Source organism: Arachis ipaensis, chromosome B06 (genome assembly GCF_000816755.2).
Source record: "Arachis ipaensis cultivar K30076 chromosome B06, Araip1.1, whole genome shotgun sequence".
Lineage (NCBI taxonomy): Eukaryota > Viridiplantae > Streptophyta > Magnoliopsida > Fabales > Fabaceae > Arachis > Arachis ipaensis.
The window spans coordinates 68,252,470-68,275,784 of NC_029790.2; the positions used below are offsets into that span (position 1 = coordinate 68,252,470).

At 37.6% G+C, this 23,315-nt stretch overlaps 1 protein-coding gene across 1 annotated transcript; it reads left to right on the forward strand.

The window, feature by feature from the left end:
• On the forward strand, window positions 15,434–18,010 carry LOC107646932. Its single transcript, XM_016351075.1, has 4 exons — window positions 15,434–15,589; window positions 15,692–15,893; window positions 17,340–17,674; window positions 17,777–18,010. Exons 1-4 carry the CDS (start codon window positions 15,434–15,436, stop codon window positions 18,008–18,010), a joined length of 927 nt encoding a protein of 308 aa, XP_016206561.1.

Sequence of the window (23,315 nt, forward strand, 5' to 3'; positions counted from 1 at the left end):
TGAAACTTATTCCCATGACTCTCTAAGCTTTGAACCTAGTTTGATAAGCAAAAGTAAATCATCTAGGGTTAGGACTTGAGAATTGTGTGGTTTTGAATCTGTGCATGTGCTTAACCTCTTTTCTTAAATAATTGACTAAGAAATTAGTGATTAATTAGGTTAAAGAGAAATTGAATTAACAAGGAATTAGAAGTTTGATTAATTGTGATTCACCATAAGAAACATTCCTGCATGATCAAGTTAAGATAGAAAGTGAAAAGCATTATTCTTGAAAGTTTAATATCTCTGAAACCTTAACTTTTTACTTTGCAATATCCCATGAAATTGTCTTGCTCGTCTTGTGGCTCTGAAGCATATCTCCATTGATTGGAGTGCTCAGAATCTGTGATTTCTTGGTGATATTCTCAGCCACCATTAGAGATTGGTGATGGTGGGTAATATCCCATAAAATCTGTTTGATTATAAGATGAATTGAACTCCATTTGAATTTTGTAAAACACATCACCAATTAAAATCAAAATTCATGTCTCAGATGAGATTTGCTTAGTGAGGCAAAAACTCAAACACCTTGGTATCAACTCAGAACAGAAAATTAAAAGAACAAAAACAAAAAAAAATGCTTAATCTAAACCTCTCACCCACTTAATCATTGTTGATCTATATCAATCCCCGGCAACGGCGCCAAAAACTTGATGAGGGAAAATTAACTTTCCACACAAACTCACCGGCAAGTGTACCGGGTCGCATCAAGTAGTAATAACTTACAAGAGTGAGGTCGATCCCACAGGGATTGATGGATCAAGCAATTTTAGTGAGGTGATTAGTTTAGTTAAGCTAACAGTGGTGAATTGAGTGAGAATTGAGTAACAGAAAGTAAATTGCAGAGAACTGTAAATTACAGAATGTAAATCAACAGAAGCTTAAATGGAAAGAAAGGTAAATTGCAGTAAATGTAAAGGAAATTGGGTGCAGAGAATTTAAAGAAAGCAGTAAATCAATCGAAGAGATCTTGAGAGCAAGTAACAAGAAATTTAAATTGCAGGAAAATTAAATCAGGCTGAATCATGAACAGAATTGTAAAGTTGCAAAAGGAAATTGTAGCAGAGGATTATTAGAAACTAAAATTTGCATAAGCCAAATTGAATTCAATACTTGAAATGTAAAAGTGCAGAAAAATAAAAGTGTATCAAAGAGAGCTTTCTATTCTATCCTACTCCTACTCCTACTGATGCCTACTACTATTGCAGCCTAACCGATCTCTCCTGTTTAAAATGAAACTGATGCCTTTATATAGGCTTTACAAAATGAAAATGAAATTGAAATTGAAAACAAATTACAAATCAAATGAAATTCTTAATCTAACTATCTCTTGTGCCTTTGAGTGATGATACTGGGCTCTGCTAGCTTTGAATCATCAATTGGGCTTGAATCAGATGAATTGAGCCAAAGTTCTGCTCCCAGGAGAGCGCTGCGTTGGCTTAGTGAGCGCTGCCCACGTGTGCGCGTCCTCTGCACGTGCGCGTGGGTAGCAAAATCTCCAATTCAGGTTCCAGTGCCAGCCTCGCGTGCGCGTGCTCTGTCCTGGGTGCACCATCGATGCGTGCGCGTCAAGTACGCGTGCGCGTCGTTTGCAAAACTTTGCTTCCAAATTTTATCTTGCCCGAAAACGTTCACTTATGCAACGTAGCGTTCTCTTTGCAAATGAACGCTACTTACATCCATGCGTACGCGTCAAGCATGCATACGCGTGGACGTCGTGTACGTGTGCGCGTCGTGACGTTTTCGCGCCAAGAGCGCTCCTTGGTTTAAATCATGGGCCACGCTTTTAAAAGCGTGGCCTAAGGCCCCAAACGTGCTCAAACTCCAAAAGTATGTCCAGAATTCTTCCTTTGAGCTTATTTTGTGCTTTCTGCTTCTTTTTCTTCATCTTTTCACCTATCATCAACCAAACAGATACATCAAAACCTTGGCATAATCATCAAATCTTGCATCATTCATATTATCAACTAAATCTTGCAAGAAATCTAATGAAAATGCATAAAATTATCAATATTTGATTGAATCAAGACAAGCATAAAATTCTCACTCAAACACTTAGTTGTTGCATAAAAATGCATAAAAACCAAATAAAAACTAATGAAATAGGCTTGTGAAACTAGGCTAAAATGACTTATCATCAAATATCTTGGGACTTCATTACATTGTTCCATTAATAATTTCCTCTTCATTTTTGTAAAGAACCCTTTTACCCTTAGTCTTTTGATATAATTACTTGTTTGCCCTTAGTCGCACACTTAATTGTGTTTATGCTTATCTTTTACCAAAACAGCCCCGACATCACAGTTTCTTTCCTATCTTAAAAATATCAAACGACTTCGGAATTGTGTAAATTTTATGTTCACGCAATCTTCTAAAACTAAAATTTGTAACCAGCTAAAGGCTACAATTTTCTGATCACTCTAGCCCCATAAATTAAGGAAAAACTGTGGGTCCCCTGTATTTCGAGTAGCACTGCATCTTGTTCCTTTACAAGGTTTCTATACATTAGGTAGCGTTTGTTTTGAGGTACTGAGACAGAGACTGAGAGACTGAGATTCAGTATTTTGTTTGTTAGTTCAGAGACTGGTACTAAAATTTCTGTCTCTGTCTCTAAAATTTCAGTATTTCAGTACCTCCAAAAAGTAGGGACACAGGGGACTGAAATTTTTAGAGATTGAGACTGAAACTTTAATAACATTTTATATCTAAAATACTTTCGTTTCAATTAATTAATTCCAATTTTACCCTTTGTGCAAATTAAATTAGAGTTTCATTCTTGTTTCATTTCCTGTCTCCGATTTTGCACCAAACAGAATACTGAGATTTATTTCAATCCCTGTCTCTTAGTCTCTGTCTCTCAGTCTCAGTCTTTCCGTCTCTGTCTCTCCACCAAACGCTACCTTAGGTAACAAATACGCACTAGTCCATTTCTTAGATGTAGGTACCCTAATGACACTAACATTTATTTTGGTTTCGGTCTCACCTAATTTTAAGCTTATAGAATTAATTACAAATTTTTAAAGTTCTGTCCTGTTTGCAAAATCTCCTTAGAAAAACCAGTGAGACAACCCTTATTGAATATTTTGTATTAAATTCTAAAATCATTGAAACCATCTAAAACTTTGAACCACCACACTAGACACAACCATGTTTAACCACCTTTTGGTCCCACTAAATTCTAAGTTGAATTAGACTTTATGCAAGTTGTACAAGAGACTGCCTCCGCACTTTCTTGATAGTAAAACAGCCGCTTGTACCTTCTTTTGAAAAATCATTAAAAATTCAACGCAATACATCCAGCCATCAAAATTGGTAAGAATAATTTGGACATATTTCTCTTTCAATCCTAACTAGTTTGACATCCATAGCTGCCCTAAGGTAGAAGTTATTCACTTTGGAAGTTGAGTAAAAATCTATCGAATTATATTTTTCAAATCAGCATATATAGTTTCTTCTAACTTGCATAATTCTCACTACAAGACCATAACTATCCTAAATTTTGGAAAAAATCTTAACTCACATAGCAATAAATATATCTTGGTTGCAACCCAAAAGCTATTCATATTTAGGAGTTATAGGCATTAGAAGTTATTGTAAAATGTGCTAAAAACTGACTTTTCCTATTTTAACTAATGATTTTCAAAAATTCATATCTTCCAGTTCTCAACTCCTAAAAGCCTAAAATTTTAGAGAAATAAAATATATTCATCAAACTTTCAAAAAAAATATTTCTACTAAAAAATTCAGTTCATGAAAGCTAAACCGAAGCACACAAGTTGCTGCACCACTCAGAATTATGCAACACAATAGTTTTTCGACAGCCATACTTCAAAATCTCATATAAAACTCAACTTAAATCCAATAGCCCTGAAATTTAATTTTATTTAAATAGAATCATCTAGGTTTCTTTTGCAACTAGTTCCAGCATAATATCATTCCTGAGATGAACGTTATTTACATTGGAAGTTGGTCTTGTAATGTATAATCCTGTTTTAGTAAATCAGTGAACACAACTCCTTCCAAGTTGCATAATTTGTTCTTCAAAACTTAGATCACCTTGAAATTCGGATTGAACATACTAGACATAACAAGCTTTCATTCACAATTGATTTTAACTCAAAATTCATTCAGAATTGAGAGTTATGCATATGGAAAATTGCTGGTTTAGAAATAGATATCTATTTTCACTACATAAAATATCAGATTTCAAGAATTCATATCTCCCAATCCAAAACTCCAAAAATTTTGAAATTTTAAGACAATAAGAGGCACTTGTGGCAAAATTTGAGGACACAAGGCTTCTCATTTTTTACGTTCTTGCACATAATAGCAAAGTGTCTGATCTTTTTCTAGCATATAAACATTGCAAAATTAATATTAGAAACTAAAAAAAAAGTCAACAGACAATTTCTTCTTCTTATCATAGTGAACATGTAGAAATTTTTTAGAATCATTGCCACTTAAGTTAGGGTGGCAAGCTTTCATGCAATCATAATAACTAGTAAGCCTTCTCAATCTGTAATGGTGTGACATCTGGAAGCTATTAAGAAAGAACCAACCAAGTATTAGACACAATATATATTTTAATTATGCTTAACAATAGATAGAAAGATAAAAAGGCACCGATGCGGATTTTACAATCCACAAAACACCGACAAGTGTACCGGATCGAATCAAGTAGTACCTCAGGTGAATGAGGGTCGATCCCACGAGTATTAACGAGTTAAGCAAGCAAGATCAATCAATTAATCTAGTCAAACTAGCAAATTCGGGTTTTGAAAGGCTTTAAGCGTAAGCAGCAGTTAAACGTAGCAAAAACAGAAGCAAGCAGTGAGTGTAAAAAAGGTATATGATTAAGAAAGTTAAGGTTTCAGAGATGTTAGTCATCTGAATTAACACTTTTCGCTTTCTATTCTAATCATGCAACGATTCTTTTATGGCAAATCGTTAATAATTAAATCATAATCCCTTGGTAATTCAATTTCTCTTTAATATAATCAAATGCTAATCCCTTAGTCACTTAATTAAGAAAAGAGGTAAGCACGTTTCTGATTTATAAAACCACACAACTCATAAGAGTTTAACCTAGTTGATTTTATGTCACTTATCAATCTAGTTTCAAAACTTAAGAATGATGAGAATCAGTTTTCAAGGTTAATTCAATTAATCAATTTTCCAAGAGATTAAGAGAATTCAAATCAGAGATGAATTGTTTCCCAACATATTTAAACCCTTTGAAATGAAGAACAAAAATTGTTTCTTAAAGAGGAACCAATTGCATCAATTAGAAATAGAAAAGTTATTGCATTTATCTATAAAACTAACAGAGCTCCTAACCTTAACCGAGGAGAATTAGAAACTCATGCTTGTTTTGGAATCCTTAAGAAAATAAAACTCAAAAGTGCCAAAGAAGGTAAGAGGTCAGAACCCTCTTCCTTTATATACAAACCCTAAAAGATAAAAAATCAAAATTCAAAACTTCTTAATCAAATTCAAAATCAAAAACAGAATCAAATCTTTATTTAATTTTTTTCCACCGAGAAGATCTCTTTCCTGATTGCTTGTGGTCTTTAATAACTGTCCTCATTAATGAGCTTGTGATTGATCCTTCAAAGGGTTGAGAAATTGAAGGACAGAAGGCTTTGGTTTGAGATTCTGGAAGAAGCAGCAAGGCCTACGTAGTACTTGGCTTGTTCCAAGTCATACGTCATATGGAAAATTGATCCTAGAGTGTCTTTCGGGGGCTCACGTACAACGTGAAGTGGGCTACGTTGTACGTGATCTAATCTTCCTCAATTTGGCCTTTAGGAGTTGCTCTAGCATTGTACGTGATAATTTCCCCGTACTACGCGAAGGACCACTTGCACATACGTGTGGCCTAGGCGTACATGTGACTGCTGAAATGTCCTTTGTTGCGTGCACGCGTGATGTAAGCATACGCATGACAACTTTGTTGTACGTGGGATCTTCAGCGTACTACGTGAAAAGTGATGGTCACGCGTACGCGTGCTACATGCGTACGCGTGACATGGAAAGGGTCCCCAACGTGCTACATGCGTACGCGTGACATGGAAAGGGTCCCCAACGTAGTACTTGAAAGCTTCAACATACTACGTCAAATAATGCTCACGCGTACGCACGCTGCATGCGTACGTGTGACATGTAAAGTGTCGGGGACGTAGTACGTGAAAGCTCCAATGTTGTACGCCCTCACCCTTTTTTCTTCCAAAGGCTTTTTGTTTCTTGCAGTGAACTTTTTGTATCTTCCAGGATACTTTCTCTTTCTTCCTTTCTGTTTTGTTTGTTTTTGTTCTCCTAAACTTCCTATAACCAATGAATTTCAACTAATCAAAGTAATATCCATTCTAACCTTAAATTGATTGATTATCCACAACAATTCTTAATAAATCAATTAAAATAAAGAAGGAAAAGCACTAATGATGCGGATGCATCAGACACACATACACATGAAAAATTATCGCACCACCATTATCTCTCAGCCAGTGCTAAACCTTTTATCATTTTTTCAGTTGGTACCCTGAAAAGTTTAAATTCTCTTTTTTATAAACTCTAACCTTCAAAAAAATAAAAAATAATTGAAGTTAGAAAAATCAGGCAAGGAATGAGATATGTAAAGGTTTAACACTGCTCATTATTTTTAAAATATTTGCGTGACCTACATAGTGATTCTTGAAAAGCACTACAAACAGATCCACAAACCAGAACAATAAAAGCAATACAATAATTCAAGAACAAACAACAATTCAATAACTCAACAAAAGTACTTCAGTAGTTTAGAGCACTATCATTATATATAACGAAATTCTCCTTTTACTATTTTAGCAATCATAATAATTTATACTCTTAACTATATCATAACTACAAGCAAATAATATAATATAATTTGAAATACTACAACAGAAACAGCAGAAAGCACTTCTCCAAAAGGACTTTGTACAACAGCAACAAAGACGTACCTTGGGATAACTGGAGCAAGAACAAATGCAGGATTTCGGGAGAATACAGCAGTTTTTGAAGCCACAGCTACCTTGGTAGCATTTTGATTCAGGAAAAGAGCTACTGAAATAGCTCCTCCTCCTCCATTTACAGCACTTTGATCTGGAACAAGAATAGCAACAGCTCCATTTACAGCGGTAAGAACCCCAAATTAATTAACCACTTAATTATAAAATAAAATAATAATTTAATTGCCCAAAATAGGTTCAAAAATATAGAAATGTTATCTTAAAAAGAAAAAAGTGATATTTGGATTTAGAAAATATTTTCGAGCAGGAACAAGTATTTTTCTGCAGAAAATTGCGTAAAAATGTGTACCGGTAATTTAGCCGGTAGTACCGGCTTAAGTCTATCGGTGTTTTGTGAGAATAATAAAAACAGTAGAAAACCTTAGGAAAATATTTAGAATTAAAAACCGGACACTAATCCTAAAGTTGGACCCAAATCCAACATATAAATGTGATCATTAAGAGGCATTCAGCCTAATTTTTCAGGAAAGAGAGATAAAGGGAAGGTGAGAAGAGAGAAGAGAAGGGGTTTGGGGTTTCACTATTCACTCAAACCTTGTTTTGCTCATAACTTGAGCTACGATGCTCCGATTGACGAGCCGTTTACGGCCACGCAAAGCTTTCGACAAGCTCTTTAATTCTAGCTAAACAAAATTGGTAAGATTTCGAAATCCATGCTCCAGCTTCCAGCCCTAACAAATCCACAATTTTACGTTTGATTTTTGAATGAGTTTTGTAATTTTAGTGGTTTAGGTGAACTCTAGTTGCGAGTAATTGTCAGGTTTCATCCACATTTGGCTATGGGTAAGGTAAGAATGCCCTAACCAGTATGAATTTGTGGTTTTAGTGAACCATAGGTATTAATTATGATGAATTAATTGTGTATAGCTTGAATGTCGTAATTATTGGAGTTGATTTGGAGGTTTTCTACCAAGTTAGATGGCTTGTTGATTTTTGGAAGCTTAGTTGGAGGTTATTTGGTGGATTTGAGCATATTGGGAATCGGTCAAGGTATGGTTTTAATTTTCTTTATGTAATATGTAATATTTTGTGACACTTAGGCTAGTGACCTTTAAGATAGGATTGAATGATGTAGTTGTATAATTAATTGCATGTAAATGTTATGGTTGATGATGATTTTGATGAAGTTTGAAGGAGTTGTATTTGGTAGAGTATGAATATTGATGATTATGATTATTGTGATGATTGGATGAATTATGATGTTAATAATGGGTAATTGTTGATGTGTTGATGATTGATGATGTTGTTGGTGATAGATGATAAAAAATTAGAGAATTTATCATGATAAGTTGATAAACAATGTTTGTGATGGTTTAGAATGGTGTATATGTGAATTGTTTGATGTTGGGATTGATTATGTTTAAGATGGTTATATTGAGAAGACATAAAGGAAATTAGGAGGATTTGATGGTTTGATAGCTAGATGCTTGAGAAATGGTTGGAAAGTGTTTACTATAAATATTTGAGTTGTGTTGAGTGTGTTTTGTTTGGTTTGGTTTTAGAAGTTTTGGAAAAACTAGATAATTGACACTTTTGGTAAAAACCTGTTTTTGGTGAACTTTGGCCAAACACTACATCTCTGGGATGCGCATGATATGATAGTGAGCAGAAAGGCGACATCCCTGGTCGTGGCAGAAAGGCGACATCCCGGGGATGTGTCGGGTTGGCATTTTGAACCGACAAGTGATATCATGAGCTAATAGGACAGACATTCATCATATGCATCTTCTATCTGTTTGTATGCTTTGTTCAACTTCTATTGTGTCTAAATGTATCATATGCCTACTTGTTAATTGTTCTATTTGTGCTTTCTACTGGATTTGAGAAGGCTCGGTAGGCGGCAGCAATAGGATCGCATGGAGGTTAGGTCGGCGAAGGCGTTGGGACAGTGGTGACTAGTTTTAGTTAGACATCCTTTAAGATATAATACCCTATTTATGGTTTATAGGTTGTCGTTTATTATGGTTGAATATCTATATTCGATGTGAAGTTCTAGGATTGCCTTTGGCATCCCGAAACCTTATATCTTACATATTGGGCACTATTACCATACTGAGAACCTCCGATTCTCATACAATATTTTGTTGTTATTTTTCAGATGCAGGTCGCAAATTCACCTCAGTGAGTTTGTGGACATGGTGACAGATGGAGGATGGTTTCTCCTTTGTGTTATTCTACCTTACTTTTGTTGTAGTTATTCTCTCATCTTTTGTATTTATATAACTTTTTTGCCTTAGAGGCTTTTGCTTTAATCTTTGAGAGATAGGAAGTAAACCTTTTATAAAACTCTGTTGTATCTCTTGACTAGTTGGCCTAAACTCCGCAGGCGGTGAATAGTTTTCCTTTTGTATATCATACTTATGTATATCTTGTTTACTTTAATTATTACCTTGTATATCATGGAGCTATCTACAAGGTTATATATGTATATATTATATTTTGTATCTTTTTCTGCCAACGCGTTTAGTTATTGTGTGTAAACGCTTCGCATTTTCGTAATTCCGCTTTATGCGACTTTGAGCTTTTATTTCTTCATCAGGCTTCTTGTTATATAAATTCTTGAATATATGTTATATTATGAGCTTTAGAACTGTCGTGGCACTTTGTTATCCTTTGCTTTACGGCTAGAGGTAAGGTTTAGGGTGATAGAGTGTTACACCAGCAAATTGATTTGAAAAATGAGCAGTAGTTACTCCCTTGACAGTAATTTGATGACAGAGTGGGACACAAGCAGCAACACAACCATTTTGGCAAGAATCAATTGATGAAGAGAAGACAATTGCAACTGTAACTGCAGCAATGGCCTGCGACAGTGATCTTAAAAAAAAATTAGGGATCACTCAGAGTTTCAATCTTCATAGCTAAACAACATTAACATACTATTCATATGTGAAATTAATGAAAAGAAAGGCATAGTTATGCTTAGCACCAGTGATCCAAACAACCTATTTGAGAAAATAACAAACCAAAAAAATGATTAAATGAGAGTGAAAATATACTAGAAAAGATAAGCTCCCAAGCTTTTGAGAACTTCTAAAATTGAGCTTGAAATTTCCACTTGCCACAAGCAAAATCAAAGTCAACTATAGTATAATCACATTAGTTTATTAATTACATTTTTATATTTTAGTATCAATATTTAGTACTAAAACTTAGAAAGCAAATAACTATACTTGAGAGAAGGGGATGTAGAGGGTTTATAAACAGAAATTGTGGACAATAAAAGAATTAAGAATACAGAAAGAATACCTCAATATAACAGTCATATACCTTGAAATTCTGAGCAATTTCACGGACAAGACGCTGGAAGGGAAGCTTGCGGATCAACAGCTCAGTGCTCTTTTGGTACTTTCTGATCTCACTGAAAATTTATAGCAAAAATTTAAAAAAAAAATTCATGACAAAATAAACATATAAATTAATGGAAGGAAGACAAGAACAATTAGGGGGAAAAAGTAAAATAAGTAACAATCATTTACCATAAGGAAAATGCTTACAATTACCTTGACAACAAGTAATGGATCAGAAGAATTATGTTTACCAGTAAACTTTGTCAAAACACATACATTAAACAAACTCTTATTATATCAAATGCATTCACATGAATGCTAAATCAAGAAAAAACAAAATCCCAAATTAGAGAACCTAGAAACAACAAAATTAGAAATCAAAAACCCTAAAAATCCATAACTAAGAGTATAACACTAATAATAACAAGCAATGCTCAAATGATTCTGCACAAGAAAGCATCTAACACAAATACAGATGATTGTAACTAAATCAGGCATACTAAAATTGAACTAGACATAGAAAAAGCCTAATTAAATATGAATTGTGATATAGAGTTCTAATTAAATTTAATACATGCTAGTGACTAGGGAGTGGGGATTAGGAACCCTAATTGCCTAAATCAGAAAAAAATTAAAAGCCTACCTATTGTGAAGGAGCAGAGGCGGCACGAGTAGTAAAGGAGACGGGAGGCACAATAAAGCAGTGGTGAGCAAAGAAGCAGAAGAGCATGGCGAGGTGGTGGTGCGATGTAGGAGAGCTGCGACGTCGTTGCTGCGAAGTAGCAGAGCTACGACGGCGGTGCAAAGTTGCAGAGCTACGAAAGCGGTGCGGCATAACAAAGCCGCGGTGGTGGCGTAGCATAGCAGAGCCGTGTTAGGATGTGGTGCAAGGAGAAGAGGAAGGTATGGACAAGGTCTCTTAGCTTTCTGTGAAAGGAAAAGGGCGTCGGTGTAAAAACGGAATAATTCCCTAAGTGTTATAGCTCACTTATATTGCCGATTTAGAATCAATCAAAAACAAGAATCAATTCGTTGGTAGCATAGTCCAAACCAACAATGAATTCTCAAGATCAAATAATAAATTCAATACAAGATATAAACCGAGATCAAGAGTAAATCAACCTCGGGTCGTTCTCTCTAGGAATTGTAATTAAGTGTCCTATTATTGGCTATGAGGGAAGCAAGGGATTTGATTGCAAGTGACAAGAAAATTAGAAGGCAAGAAAGTAAAGAAGCATGCAAGGAATTAAAGCTCAAAGCAAGTAAATCAAAAAGAGAATTCAAGTGGCAAAAAGTAGGAACTCTTAGCAAGGATTGGGAGTTAAGGATTCCTATCATAATCATAGACAACAAACATGATAATTGCTAAGAATTAATCCCAATTAGTCTATCCTAACATCGAGAATAAGTCAAAAGGGCATAATTGATCTCAATCCACAAGTCCTAATCAACTCACTAATTAACTTAGTGAAAGACTAGCGTTAGTGAAAACCAAACCAACTAACAATTCTAATCACAATATCGAATGGACATCTATGACTCAAGGTCGCCTAATTATCCAATTCCAAGCCAAAAGTGTGAAAAACTAGGTAAAAGTCATACCAAGCATTTTGTCAAACACTTGGTGGGTGTGAAAATAAAGCATACTCAAAGATATTATCTACCAAGTTATTCTTATCTTTTCATTCCCCACACTTAAACATCATACACTTTCACTAACTTAAGCTACTCAAAGATTCAAATAAAGAATATTTCATTGTTTTCCGCTCAAGGTTAATGATGTGGCAAAATAAAGAACAAAAAGGAGGTATTCATAGGCTCAAAGTGGCAAACAAAGGTAAATGAAATGGTAGGCTATTTGCGTTAAGTGAGCTATAAAGAAATAATGGCCTCAATCACATAAATGCATAAATATACATTAAACAATGGACGTATAGAATTAAACAAACTAAATATTACAATCATAAAGAAGAGCAACACACAAGAATGAAATAAGTGGTCAAATAATATAACCACACAATGAGGCTCAAAAACTCACAAGTTGTATGTTCTTTAACTCAAAACCATATTCCACAATGTATAAATCATGCAAGTTTCAATGAAAAATTTCAACTCAATTCAATTTGAATTTCAATGCCCTATATAAAAAGTAAGCTTCTTGGAAATTTCATTAATTTGACTAACATTTATTCTATATATGTATATAATGTGATTGGATGAAAAAGGTCAAAAATCTTAAGTTTAATTCCTAATTTCAATCAACCCAAAATAGCAAGTATATAGGAAATCAAACTTAGGTGCAATCATCACATCATCCAAAATCACAATCATAGCTAAAAAACTAAAAAGCATATGCAAAAGCCAAGATTAAGAGCAAAATGCCAAAATATGCATAACTACAATATAATACTAAGTTATGTACAAGCAAAATTAGAAAGTGCAATAAACTAAGAAAGTGCAATAAACTAAGTAAAAAGGTTTTCAAAAGATAAAATATATACAAAACAACTAAAAAGTATAAAAAGAAACTAAACTAAAAGTGTTCGGAAATGAAGCTTGTCACCCAAAATGCGCTTGCTAAAGATGCACAACCTCCCCACACTTAAGATGTAGCACCGTCCTCGGTGCTCACCATGCGGAGTGAAAAGAGTCGTCACTGTGTCACCATACAAAAGTGGCTGCAAGAGTGATGGTGGTGCTGAAAAGGAAAGAGCTAAGTCACAAAACAGCATATGTATGAAGTGAACAGATAATATAAATTTGAATGGAAGCACACATGAGATTCAAGTTAGAAGAAGTAACTTCCAATCAAATAAAGGAATCTAAGAAAGCTAACTTGCTTGTTTATCAAAGAGAAAAAGAAGAAAGGAGCGTTATTGCTATGCACGAAGGAAAAAAAAAAGAAAATAGTTAAAAGGTTAAAAAGGAAAGTTAGTTGAAAAGGAAAGGAAAAGTCAAAAGGTGGGTGAAGAAAAGAAAACAGTTAAAAAGTTAGTGTTAGTTGAAAAGAAAAAGAAAGTTAAAAGTTATGTGAGTAAAAAGAAAATAGTTAGTTGAAAAAGAAAAGAAAGAAAAGATAGTCAGAGGTTATGTTAAGAAGAAGAAAAAGTTAGTTGAAAAAGAAAACAAAGGTCAAAGTCATGTAAAGGAAAAGAAAGAGTTAGTTGAAAACAAAGAGAAAGGCAAAAGTTATGGGCATAGCAAAAACGTCCCTAAATTCTGAAAATTTCCAAAGTTCCAAAACAAGCAAGTTCATGTTCAACTTCTCAAAATAAAATATGCCTTATGCTGAAGTGAGTAATGCGATTTTAGTGGGCATATAATCAAAGAATAGTGGGCACATCCACTTAGCATAAGGTGAGACATTTTGGTGTTGACAAAGGTAAATAAGGAAAATTCAAACACCAAATTATAACGAAGCATAAAAGTCACAAGTTGAAACAAGAATTGAAAACTCATGATCTAAGTGACTTCATGAAAGTTAGGCAAAAATAAAATGAATTAATTCAGCCACATAGATTAAAAAAACTTTAAACTTGTGAGTTTATGCAAAAGAGGATCAAAATCTCAAAAGAATTTCAAGTTTATGGTCAATTTAAAACTCAATTAAGGCATATTCAATGCTCAAGAAGAACGCATGATTTAAAAGAAGCAAAGAAGTTAAAGAATTGACCAAAACTCGTAAGGAAGCTCATGAGGAAATTTCCAAACCCATTTAGCAAACAAGATTCTATTGACACAGAAATCCGTCAAATAGAAACTTGTTGCACCAAAGAAGACAATGTCATTTAATGAACAAGTTTAAGAAAAATCCTGCAGCATTTCAACAATAAATTGGCTATTTCCCAAATTCAAACAATCAATTCAGATTTCCTATGAATGCTTTAACCATTAAATTCACAAAATTCATGTATGTTTTCAAAGGAAATCAGACAGTGGGCCAAAATACAGCAAGAACAAAAATACAGCACCAAAACAATGAACCATTTAACAAGCAGGCAATCTGAATTCAAACAGTCAAGTGCAAAATTGAAAGAAGACTTCAGCAGCAATTCAGCCAAGCCATTTCAAACCAAATGAAATTCAAACTTAAGAAGCATAATAGCATGATTAATTATCCAGCAAGCAAACCTAATCAAGGCAAACCAAACTGCAGGCTTCAACAATTTTAGCCGCAATGTTGTCAATGGAACCAGTTTCAATCCACACATACCCACATATTTAACACAATTCTAGCAACAATAATTCAACACTCCCAGCAGCAATATCTCAGAAGTTCAACAGAAAATCAGTCAAACAACTAACCAAATGAACTCAACAGTAATTTAACCATCAATTCGATCAGAAAAATCAAATCAGAATTAGTGATTCTACATCATAAACAGCAATTCAGAATCAGTGATTCCATCACAAATGAGCAACCCGAACAGCAGTGAATTAATCCAGCAGTAACCAAAACAGCAGCAATGCACAACATATAATGGACTCAATAAGCATTCGTTGCATTGAATTCGATAATCGTTCCAGAAGCAAGCAGTATGAATTCAAGCAATTACTCATAATTGAATCCAACAATGAACTGCAATTGGGAACAAGAACTCAGCCAATAGCATTTAGCAAGAACAAAGCAATAACAGATAACCAGGCAGCAGCATCAATTGCACAGGGGCAAATCATGAAAGAGCAACATTCCGAACAGCATTATTAATCAAAACAACCCTAAATCCACTATCCAGCTCAAATTCTCTAACCACCTAATCAACTAAACATGCATAAACTAACTAAATTAAGATAAACAAAATGAACTAACTAGCTGTAATATGATAAACGAAACAGAACAAAGTAAAGGAAAAAGAAAATGGTTAAACCTGGGAAGCAGAATCAGAGCAGAGGGAGGAAGGGGAAGGAAGGGTGGAAGCGGCCGGCCAAAGTGGCGGCACCAGCGGTGATACTCAGAGACTGAAGTGGCGAAGAAGAAGGGCAGCGCTGCGTTGCAAGGCTGAGAAACAGGGGAGACGCCCTGTTCTTGCTGCTCGAAGGCATCGAGAGAATAGGGGGATGGCGGTCACGGTGGTGGTGGTCGAAGCCAGGGAAGGGCTTCGTACGTTCGGCGAGGGAACAAGGGTATGGCGCCTCGGTGTTGAGCTCGACGGAAGGGGTTCTGGTGGGGGTTCCTCTGGTTCGGCGAGGAGAAGATGGGGCTCTGGCGCGAGGGTAACGTCGCGATGGCACTGGGCTCGGTAGAAGCTAGAAGAGGGAAAGGGGAAGAGAAAGGGGCGCGGCGGTGTGGGTTATCGCCGGTGATTATGGATGAAGGGAGGAGAGTGTGGTGACGCGGCTGGAACGAGAAGAGGGTTGGGTCACGGAGAGGTCGCCGGCGTAGATGAAAAGAGGAGGATGAGCGAGGTGGGATCGCGGACAGAACAGGGGCTGGAGAGGCGCGGCGAAAGCAGGGCAGCGGCGATTAGGGTTGCCGGCGGTGCTGCGGTCCTGGGCTCGCGGAGAAAGAAAGTCACAAGTTGAAACAAGAATTGAAAACCTCATTATCTATGTGACCTAATGTACGTTAGGCATGAATAAAATGAATCAAATCAGCCACATAGATAGAAAAACCTTCAAACTTGTAAGTTTATGCAAAAGAGGCTCAAAATCTCAAAAGAATTTCAAGTTTATGGTCAATTTAAAACTCAATTAAGGCATATTCAATGCTCAAGAAGAACGCATGATTTAAAAGAAGCAAAGAAGTTAAAGAATTGACCAAAACTCGTAAGGAAGCTCATGAGGAAATTTCCAAACCCATTTAGCAAACAAGATTCTATTGACACAGAAATCCGTCAAATAGAAACTTGTTGCACCAAAGAAGACAATGTCATTTAATGAACAAGTTTAAGAAAAATCCTGCAGCATTTCAACAATAAATTGGCTATTTCCCAAATTCAAACAATCAATTCAGATTTCCTATGAATGCTTTAACCATTAAATTCACAAAATTCATGTATGTTTTCAAAGGAAATCAGACAGTGGGCCAAAATACAGCAAGAACAAAAATACAGCACCAAAACAATGAACCATTTAACAAGCAGGCAATCTGAATTCAAACAGTCAAGTGCAAAATTGAAAGAAGACTTCAGCAGCAATTCAGCCAAGCCATTTCAAACCAAATGAAATTCAAACTTAAGAAGCATAATAGCATGATTAATTATCCAGCAAGCAAACCTAATCAAGGCAAACCAAACTGCAGGCTTCAACAATTTTAGCCGCAATGTTGTCAATGGAACCAGTTTCAATCCACACATACCCACATATTTAACACAATTCTAGCAACAATAATTCAACACTCCCAGCAGCAATATCTCAGAAGTTCAACAGAAAATCAGTCAAACAACTAACCAAATGAACTCAACAGTAATTTAACCATCAATTCGATCAGAAAAATCAAATCAGAATTAGTGATTCTACATCATAAACAGCAATTCAGAATCAGTGATTCCATCACAAATGAGCAACCCGAACAGCAGTGAATTAATCCAGCAGTAACCAAAACAGCAGCAATGCACAACATATAATGGACTCAATAAGCATTCGTTGCATTGAATTCGATAATCGTTCCAGAAGCAAGCAGTATGAATTCAAGCAATTACTCATAATTGAATCCAACAATGAACTGCAATTGGGAACAAGAACTCAGCCAATAGCATTTAGCAAGAACAAAGCAATAACAGATAACCAGGCAGCAGCATCAATTGCACAGGGGCAAATCATGAAAGAGCAACATTCCGAACAGCATTATTAATCAAAACAACCCTAAATCCACTATCCAGCTCAAATTCTCTAACCACCTAATCAACTAAACATGCATAAACTAACTAAATTAAGATAAACAAAATGAACTAACTAGCTGTAATATGATAAACGAAACAGAACAAAGTAAAGGAAAAAGAAAATGGTTAAACCTGGGAAGCAGAATCAGAGCAGAGGGAGGAAGGGGAAGGAAGGGTGGAAGCGGCCGGCCAAAGTGGCGGCACCAGCGGTGATACTCAGAGACTGAAGTGGCGAAGAAGAAGGGCAGCGCTGCGTTGCAAGGCTGAGAAACAGGGGAGACGCCCTGTTCTTGCTGCTCGAAGGCATCGAGAGAATAGGGGGATGGCGGTCACGGTGGTGGTGGTCGAAGCCAGGGAAGGGCTTCGTACGTTCGGCGAGGGAACAAGGGTATGGCGCCTCGGTGTTGAGCTCGACGGAAGGGGTTCTGGTGGGGGTTCCTCTGGTTCGGCGAGGAGAAGATGGGGCTCTGGCGCGAGGGTAACGTCGCGATGGCACTGGGCTCGGTAGAAGCTAGAAGAGGGAAAGGGGAAGAGAAAGGGGCGCGGCGGTGTGGGTTATCGCCGGTGATTATGGATGAAGGGAGGAGAGTGTGGTGACGCGGCTGGAACGAGAAGAGGGTTGGGTCACGGAGAGGTCGCCGGCGTAGATGAAAAGAGGAGGACGAGCGAGGTGGGATCGCGGACAGAACAGGGGCTGGAGAGGCGCGGCGAAAGCAGGGCAGCGGCGATTAGGGTTGCCGGCGGTGCTGCGGTCCTGGGCTCGCGGAGAAAGGAGAAGAAGGTTGGCGGAGGTGAGGCGCTGCTACTGGCGTGAAAAAGGGGGTCGCGGTGGTTTCAGGACTCGGGGGTGAGGCCGAGACAGGGAGAGAGGAAGAAGAGAAAGGGAAGGGCGCGGCGGCTGCGGCGGCTGGGTTGGGTCGCCGGTGGCTGGAGGTGGGTGGACGGTGAAACAGAGAAGGAGGATAGGGATGGAGAAGAGGGGTACTGAGGAGTCATAGGGTGCTCACCTAAGTGGGGTTATGCGGACGCACCAACTGTGCGGGTGCTCCCAGCAGAAGGGGGTGAATTGGGGTGCGTACGCACAGATAGAAAAATGGGCAAACATGCGTAGGCATATGTTGTGCAAATGTTGCGAATAGAGAGTGTCCATGAGAGTGTACGTACGAACCAGCCATGCGTACCGCGTACGCACAGAGAGAATTTGTTTTTTTTTTTACATAGGATTTAACCCAACATTCTAAAATATATATAAATAAGAAATTAATAAAAATATGCAACTATTTACATTAATTTTAGAATTAATCCAAAATTCCACCTTTCAAATTAAAATTATGAACTATTTAAAGCATTAATAATATGCACAAATAAAAATCTATCCAAAACTATTTTATCTATCTAAAAAATTAATAAAAAATTTTAAACATATAACTCAAGTCAAAAAGACAATTTAAACAAAATTACTAACTATTCACATATGTATTTTAAAACAAAAATTTATTAAGGCAAGCTAACAACTAAGAAACATATTTATAAGAAAAAACAAGCAACCAATCAAAAACAAACTATTCACATATTAACAATAACCAACAATATAACACCATTGCAATTCTCTGACAACGGCGCCAAATTTGATAAATAGAATTATTGCTGATTTAGAATCAATCAAAAACAAGAATCAATTCATTGGTAGCATAGTCCAAACCAACAATGAATTCTCAAGATCAAATAATAAATTCAATACAAGATATAAACCGAGATCAAGAGTAAATCAACCTCGGGTCGTTCTCTCTAGGAATTGTAATTAAGTGTCCTATTATTGGCTATGAGGGAAGCAAGGGATTTGATTGCAAGTGACAAGAAAATTAGAAGGCAAGAAAGTAAAGAAGCATGCAAGGAATTAAAGCTCAAAGCAAGTAAATCAAAAAGAGAATTCAAGTGGCAAAAAGTAGGAACTCTTAGCAAGGATTGGGAGTTAAGGATTCCTATCATAATCATAGACAACAAACATGATAATTGCTAAGAATTAATCCCAATTAGTCTATCCTAACATCGAGAATAAGTCAAAAGGGCATAATTGATCTCAATCCACAAGTCCTAATCAACTCACTAATTAACTTAGTGAAAGACTAGCGTTAGTGAAAACTAAATCAACTAACAATTCTAATCACAATATCGAATGGACATCTATGACTCAAGGTCACCTAATTATCCAATTCCAAACCAAGAGTGTGAAAAACTAGGTAAAAGTCCAACCAAGCATTTTATCAAACACTTGGTGGGTGTGAAAATAAAGCATGGTAAAATGACAAGAAATAATAAATGCTAAAACTACCAAGCAAAAAAATAATAATAAAGATAGCAACTCAATAAAGCAATAAAAGAGGCATGGAACATAAAGTTGCATTAAATGTATATTAAAGTAGCAAGAGTGAAAATACATAAAAGTGGCAAAAATGGAGAAGATGACAAGATAAAGTAATGAAATTAAGACAATAGAACAAGGAAAGATAGAAGAAACTAGATTAACACAAGAATTAAAACAGGAAATTAGAAAGCAATTAAACTAAAAACCCTAGGTTTTAGAGAGAAGGGGGAGCTTCTCTCTCTAGAAAACTAACAAAAACATGTAAAAACCTAAACCTAAGTGCTCCCCCCTTCATTCCTCTTCAATTTGGCTTGAAATAGCTTCAGAAATGAGTTAGATTGGGTTTTGGGGGCCCAGAAATCGCCGTTAGCGGTTTGCAGTTAATGAGATCACGTGTCAGGACTTGTGCGGACGCACAGATGTGTGCGTCCACACACTTGCTATTTTCTGACCTGTGCGTACGCACAAGTTGTATGCGTCCGCACACATAGACTTATGTCCACTATAGCAAATTGTATATCATTTCGAAGCCCCGGGCGTTAGATTTCCAATGCCGCTAGAACCGCCTCATTTGGATCTCTATAGCTCAAGTTACGACCAATTTAGTACCGAGAGGTCAGGATGGACAGCTTTCCAAATCTTTTATTTCTTGAATTCTTCCACTTTGTATGCTTTCCTTCCACTTTCTCAAGCCATTCTTGCCTTCAAAATCTTAAATCACTCAAGCAAACATATCAAGACATCGAATGGGAGAAAAGTGAATTAAAATTGGCAATTTAAGCATGAAAAGCATATTTATCACAATTAAGCACAATTAGAAAAAAATTCATAAAATCATGCTATTTCAATGAATAAGTACAAGAAAAGTCAATGAAATCCATCCAAATAGAACAAATAAATACCATAAAATGTAGATCCACCACTTCCTTAATCTAAGTTTGAAGAGAGACAGGAACCATACCTTAAGAAAAAAAAAATGAAAAACGTATGTTAATTTACTCACTTTCTTAGCAACTTCCTCATTCTTATCCTAATCCTTACTTAACACACATTTTTATCATGTGATTTAATAAAGATAGAAGGAGAAGTTCGGTCATCATCAAGGAGAGTGGATTGAGAATAATTAAATCCTATATTGTCATGTTTGACGACATAACCACGATCATATCATGTTAATTTATCATATAGTAAATAAATGTGGTAGACAATAATTTATGAAAGAGAAAAAATATATGAATGGTAAAATATGTGGTTAAAATTAATTTTTAAAAAATAATTACTAAAAGTTATAATTAACTGATCACTGATTTTTACTATAATTGAGAAAGCGGAGAAAATAGAAAAATATATCGATAGGGATATGTTACGGATCCGAGCCACGGATCCTGGACCCGGGACTATACCCAAACCCGGCTTCTCAGGTCTAACCCGCACTTCTCTCCTAGAAGGCTCGAAACCGACCCTCCAGAGCTCCTAACCAACTTTCGAATTCAAACGTCTACCTTATCTTAGCCAAATAAGATAAGATAAGATACTCATCATCACCTATAAATAGAGGACCCAAGTCCCTCCAGGTATTCACTCATTCCTCACACCTTACACCTCCCAGATCCATTTTGACTTGAGTGTCGGAGTGTCTTTGCAGGTACCTCCCCCATCACTCCAGTCAAGCGATCCGGTCTTCGCCTTGACCCGCAGGTTCCCGATCCACCCTTCAACCCGTACCAGAGACATCTTGTACATTGGCGCCGTCTGTGGGGACCTGCGCCATCCAAAGCCCGAATGGGGGACGTACTGGAAGAAACCTCCTCAAGCCGGGATGGCTCTCGACCGCTTCATCCGACCCCAGAACACCAGGAGGTCATAAACCAAGGCAGGATAGCGAGTACTATCCACCACGCGAACGATCATACCACGAAACTGCGACACCCTGAGAAAAAAGGGGACAAAACGGCACAAATCATCCAAGATCTCTGCCTCCGGGTCCAGGAACTCGAAGGCAAATTGGCCACCAAGGAAAGACACAACAACGAACACGGAAGCCATGCAACTTCCAGGTCAAAATCTCGCCACGGCAGATCGCCAACCCGGCGACACGACAGGAGAAACGGTCGCAGCACCTCACGCAACCACGGACAAGAGAAATCGCCAGAACGGCGATACAGCAAAAGGCACAACCGCAGCGCTTCCCAAGATCTGAGTCGTCAGCACGACTCGGACGAAGATCGATGACACCGAGATACTAAGCGCACAAGAAACGACCACACAATAATGGGAGCCACACCTTTCACAGAAAGGATTTTAAGAGCAAAACTCCCTAAAGGTTTCGACAAACCCACCGACATGAAGTACGACGGAACCAAAGATCTCCAGGAACATCTAACGGCCTTCGAGGCCAGGATGAACTTAGAAGGAGCAGCCGACGCGGTCCGATGCAGGGCCTTCTCGGTAACCCTAGCTGGACCAGCAATCAAATGGTTCAACGCCCTCCCAAACGAATCCATAGCCAGTTTCCACGACATAACGCGAAAGTTCATGGCCCAGTTCACGACTAGAATCACTAAAGCCAAACACCCCATCAGCCTACTAGGGGTCACGTAAAAACAAGAAGAATCCACAAGGAAATACCTCGACCGCTTCAACGATGAATGCTTAACGGTCGACGGACTCACGGATTCCGTCGCAAGCCTCTGTCTAACCAACGGGCTCATGAACGAAGATTTTCGCAAACACCTCACCACTAAACCAGTATGGACCATGCACGAGATCCAGAACGTCGCCAAAGATTACATCAATGACGAGGAAGTCAGCCAAGTCGTCGCCGCCAATAAACGGCAACTCGGCGCCCCGACATAACCCACCACCTAAAGAAAACCAAAGGGACCACCCCAAACTGGCAAACACAAACCGACCACCAAGAATCGGCAAATTCTCTAATTACACGCCCCTGACAGCACCAATTACCGAGATATACCACCAGATTGCGGATCGAGGCATCATCCCGAAAGCCCGACAACTCAAAGAAAGAACGGGCGGCAACAAAACCCTTTACTGCGACTCCCACCGAGGTTACGGGCACAGAACACAAGACTGTTTCGACCTTAAAGACGCCCTCGAACAAGCCATAAGAGACGGCAAGCTCCCAGAGTTCGCCAAAATCATCAGAGAACCAAAACGCGCAGAAAGAGACAGGTCGCTGGAAAGAGCGACAACACCAACCTAGCCCTACGGAAGAAATCCCGAGATGCGGCCGGAATATTCCTAGCCGACTTGGACGCCCGACAAGACGGCCAACCCAGGCCAGAGCCAGAAGGCGACATTGAAAAACTGCAAATAGGGCCAACCAAAGAGGAATACAACTTCATCAACAGGAACTTCCCATACGATCTTAAAGAGGATCTTTCCCAACTCCTGAAGCAAAATAGAGACCTATTCGCATTCACACCAGCCGACATGCCGGGAATAAACCCCGACCTAATGTCTCACCGTCTAGCCGTGGACCCCAAAGCTAAACCAGTAGCACAAAGGAGAAGAAAAATGTCACCGGACCGAGCCATCGAAGTCAAAAAACAAGTTAAAGCCCTACTCGAGGCCAACTTTATCCGAGAACTCCTCTACACGACCTGGCTAGCCAACGTCGTACTGGTGAAAAAATCTAACGGGAAATGGCGAATGTGCGTCGACTACACGGACCTCAATAAAGCCTGTCCAAAAGACGCCTTTCCCCTAACAAACATCGACGGATTAGTAGATG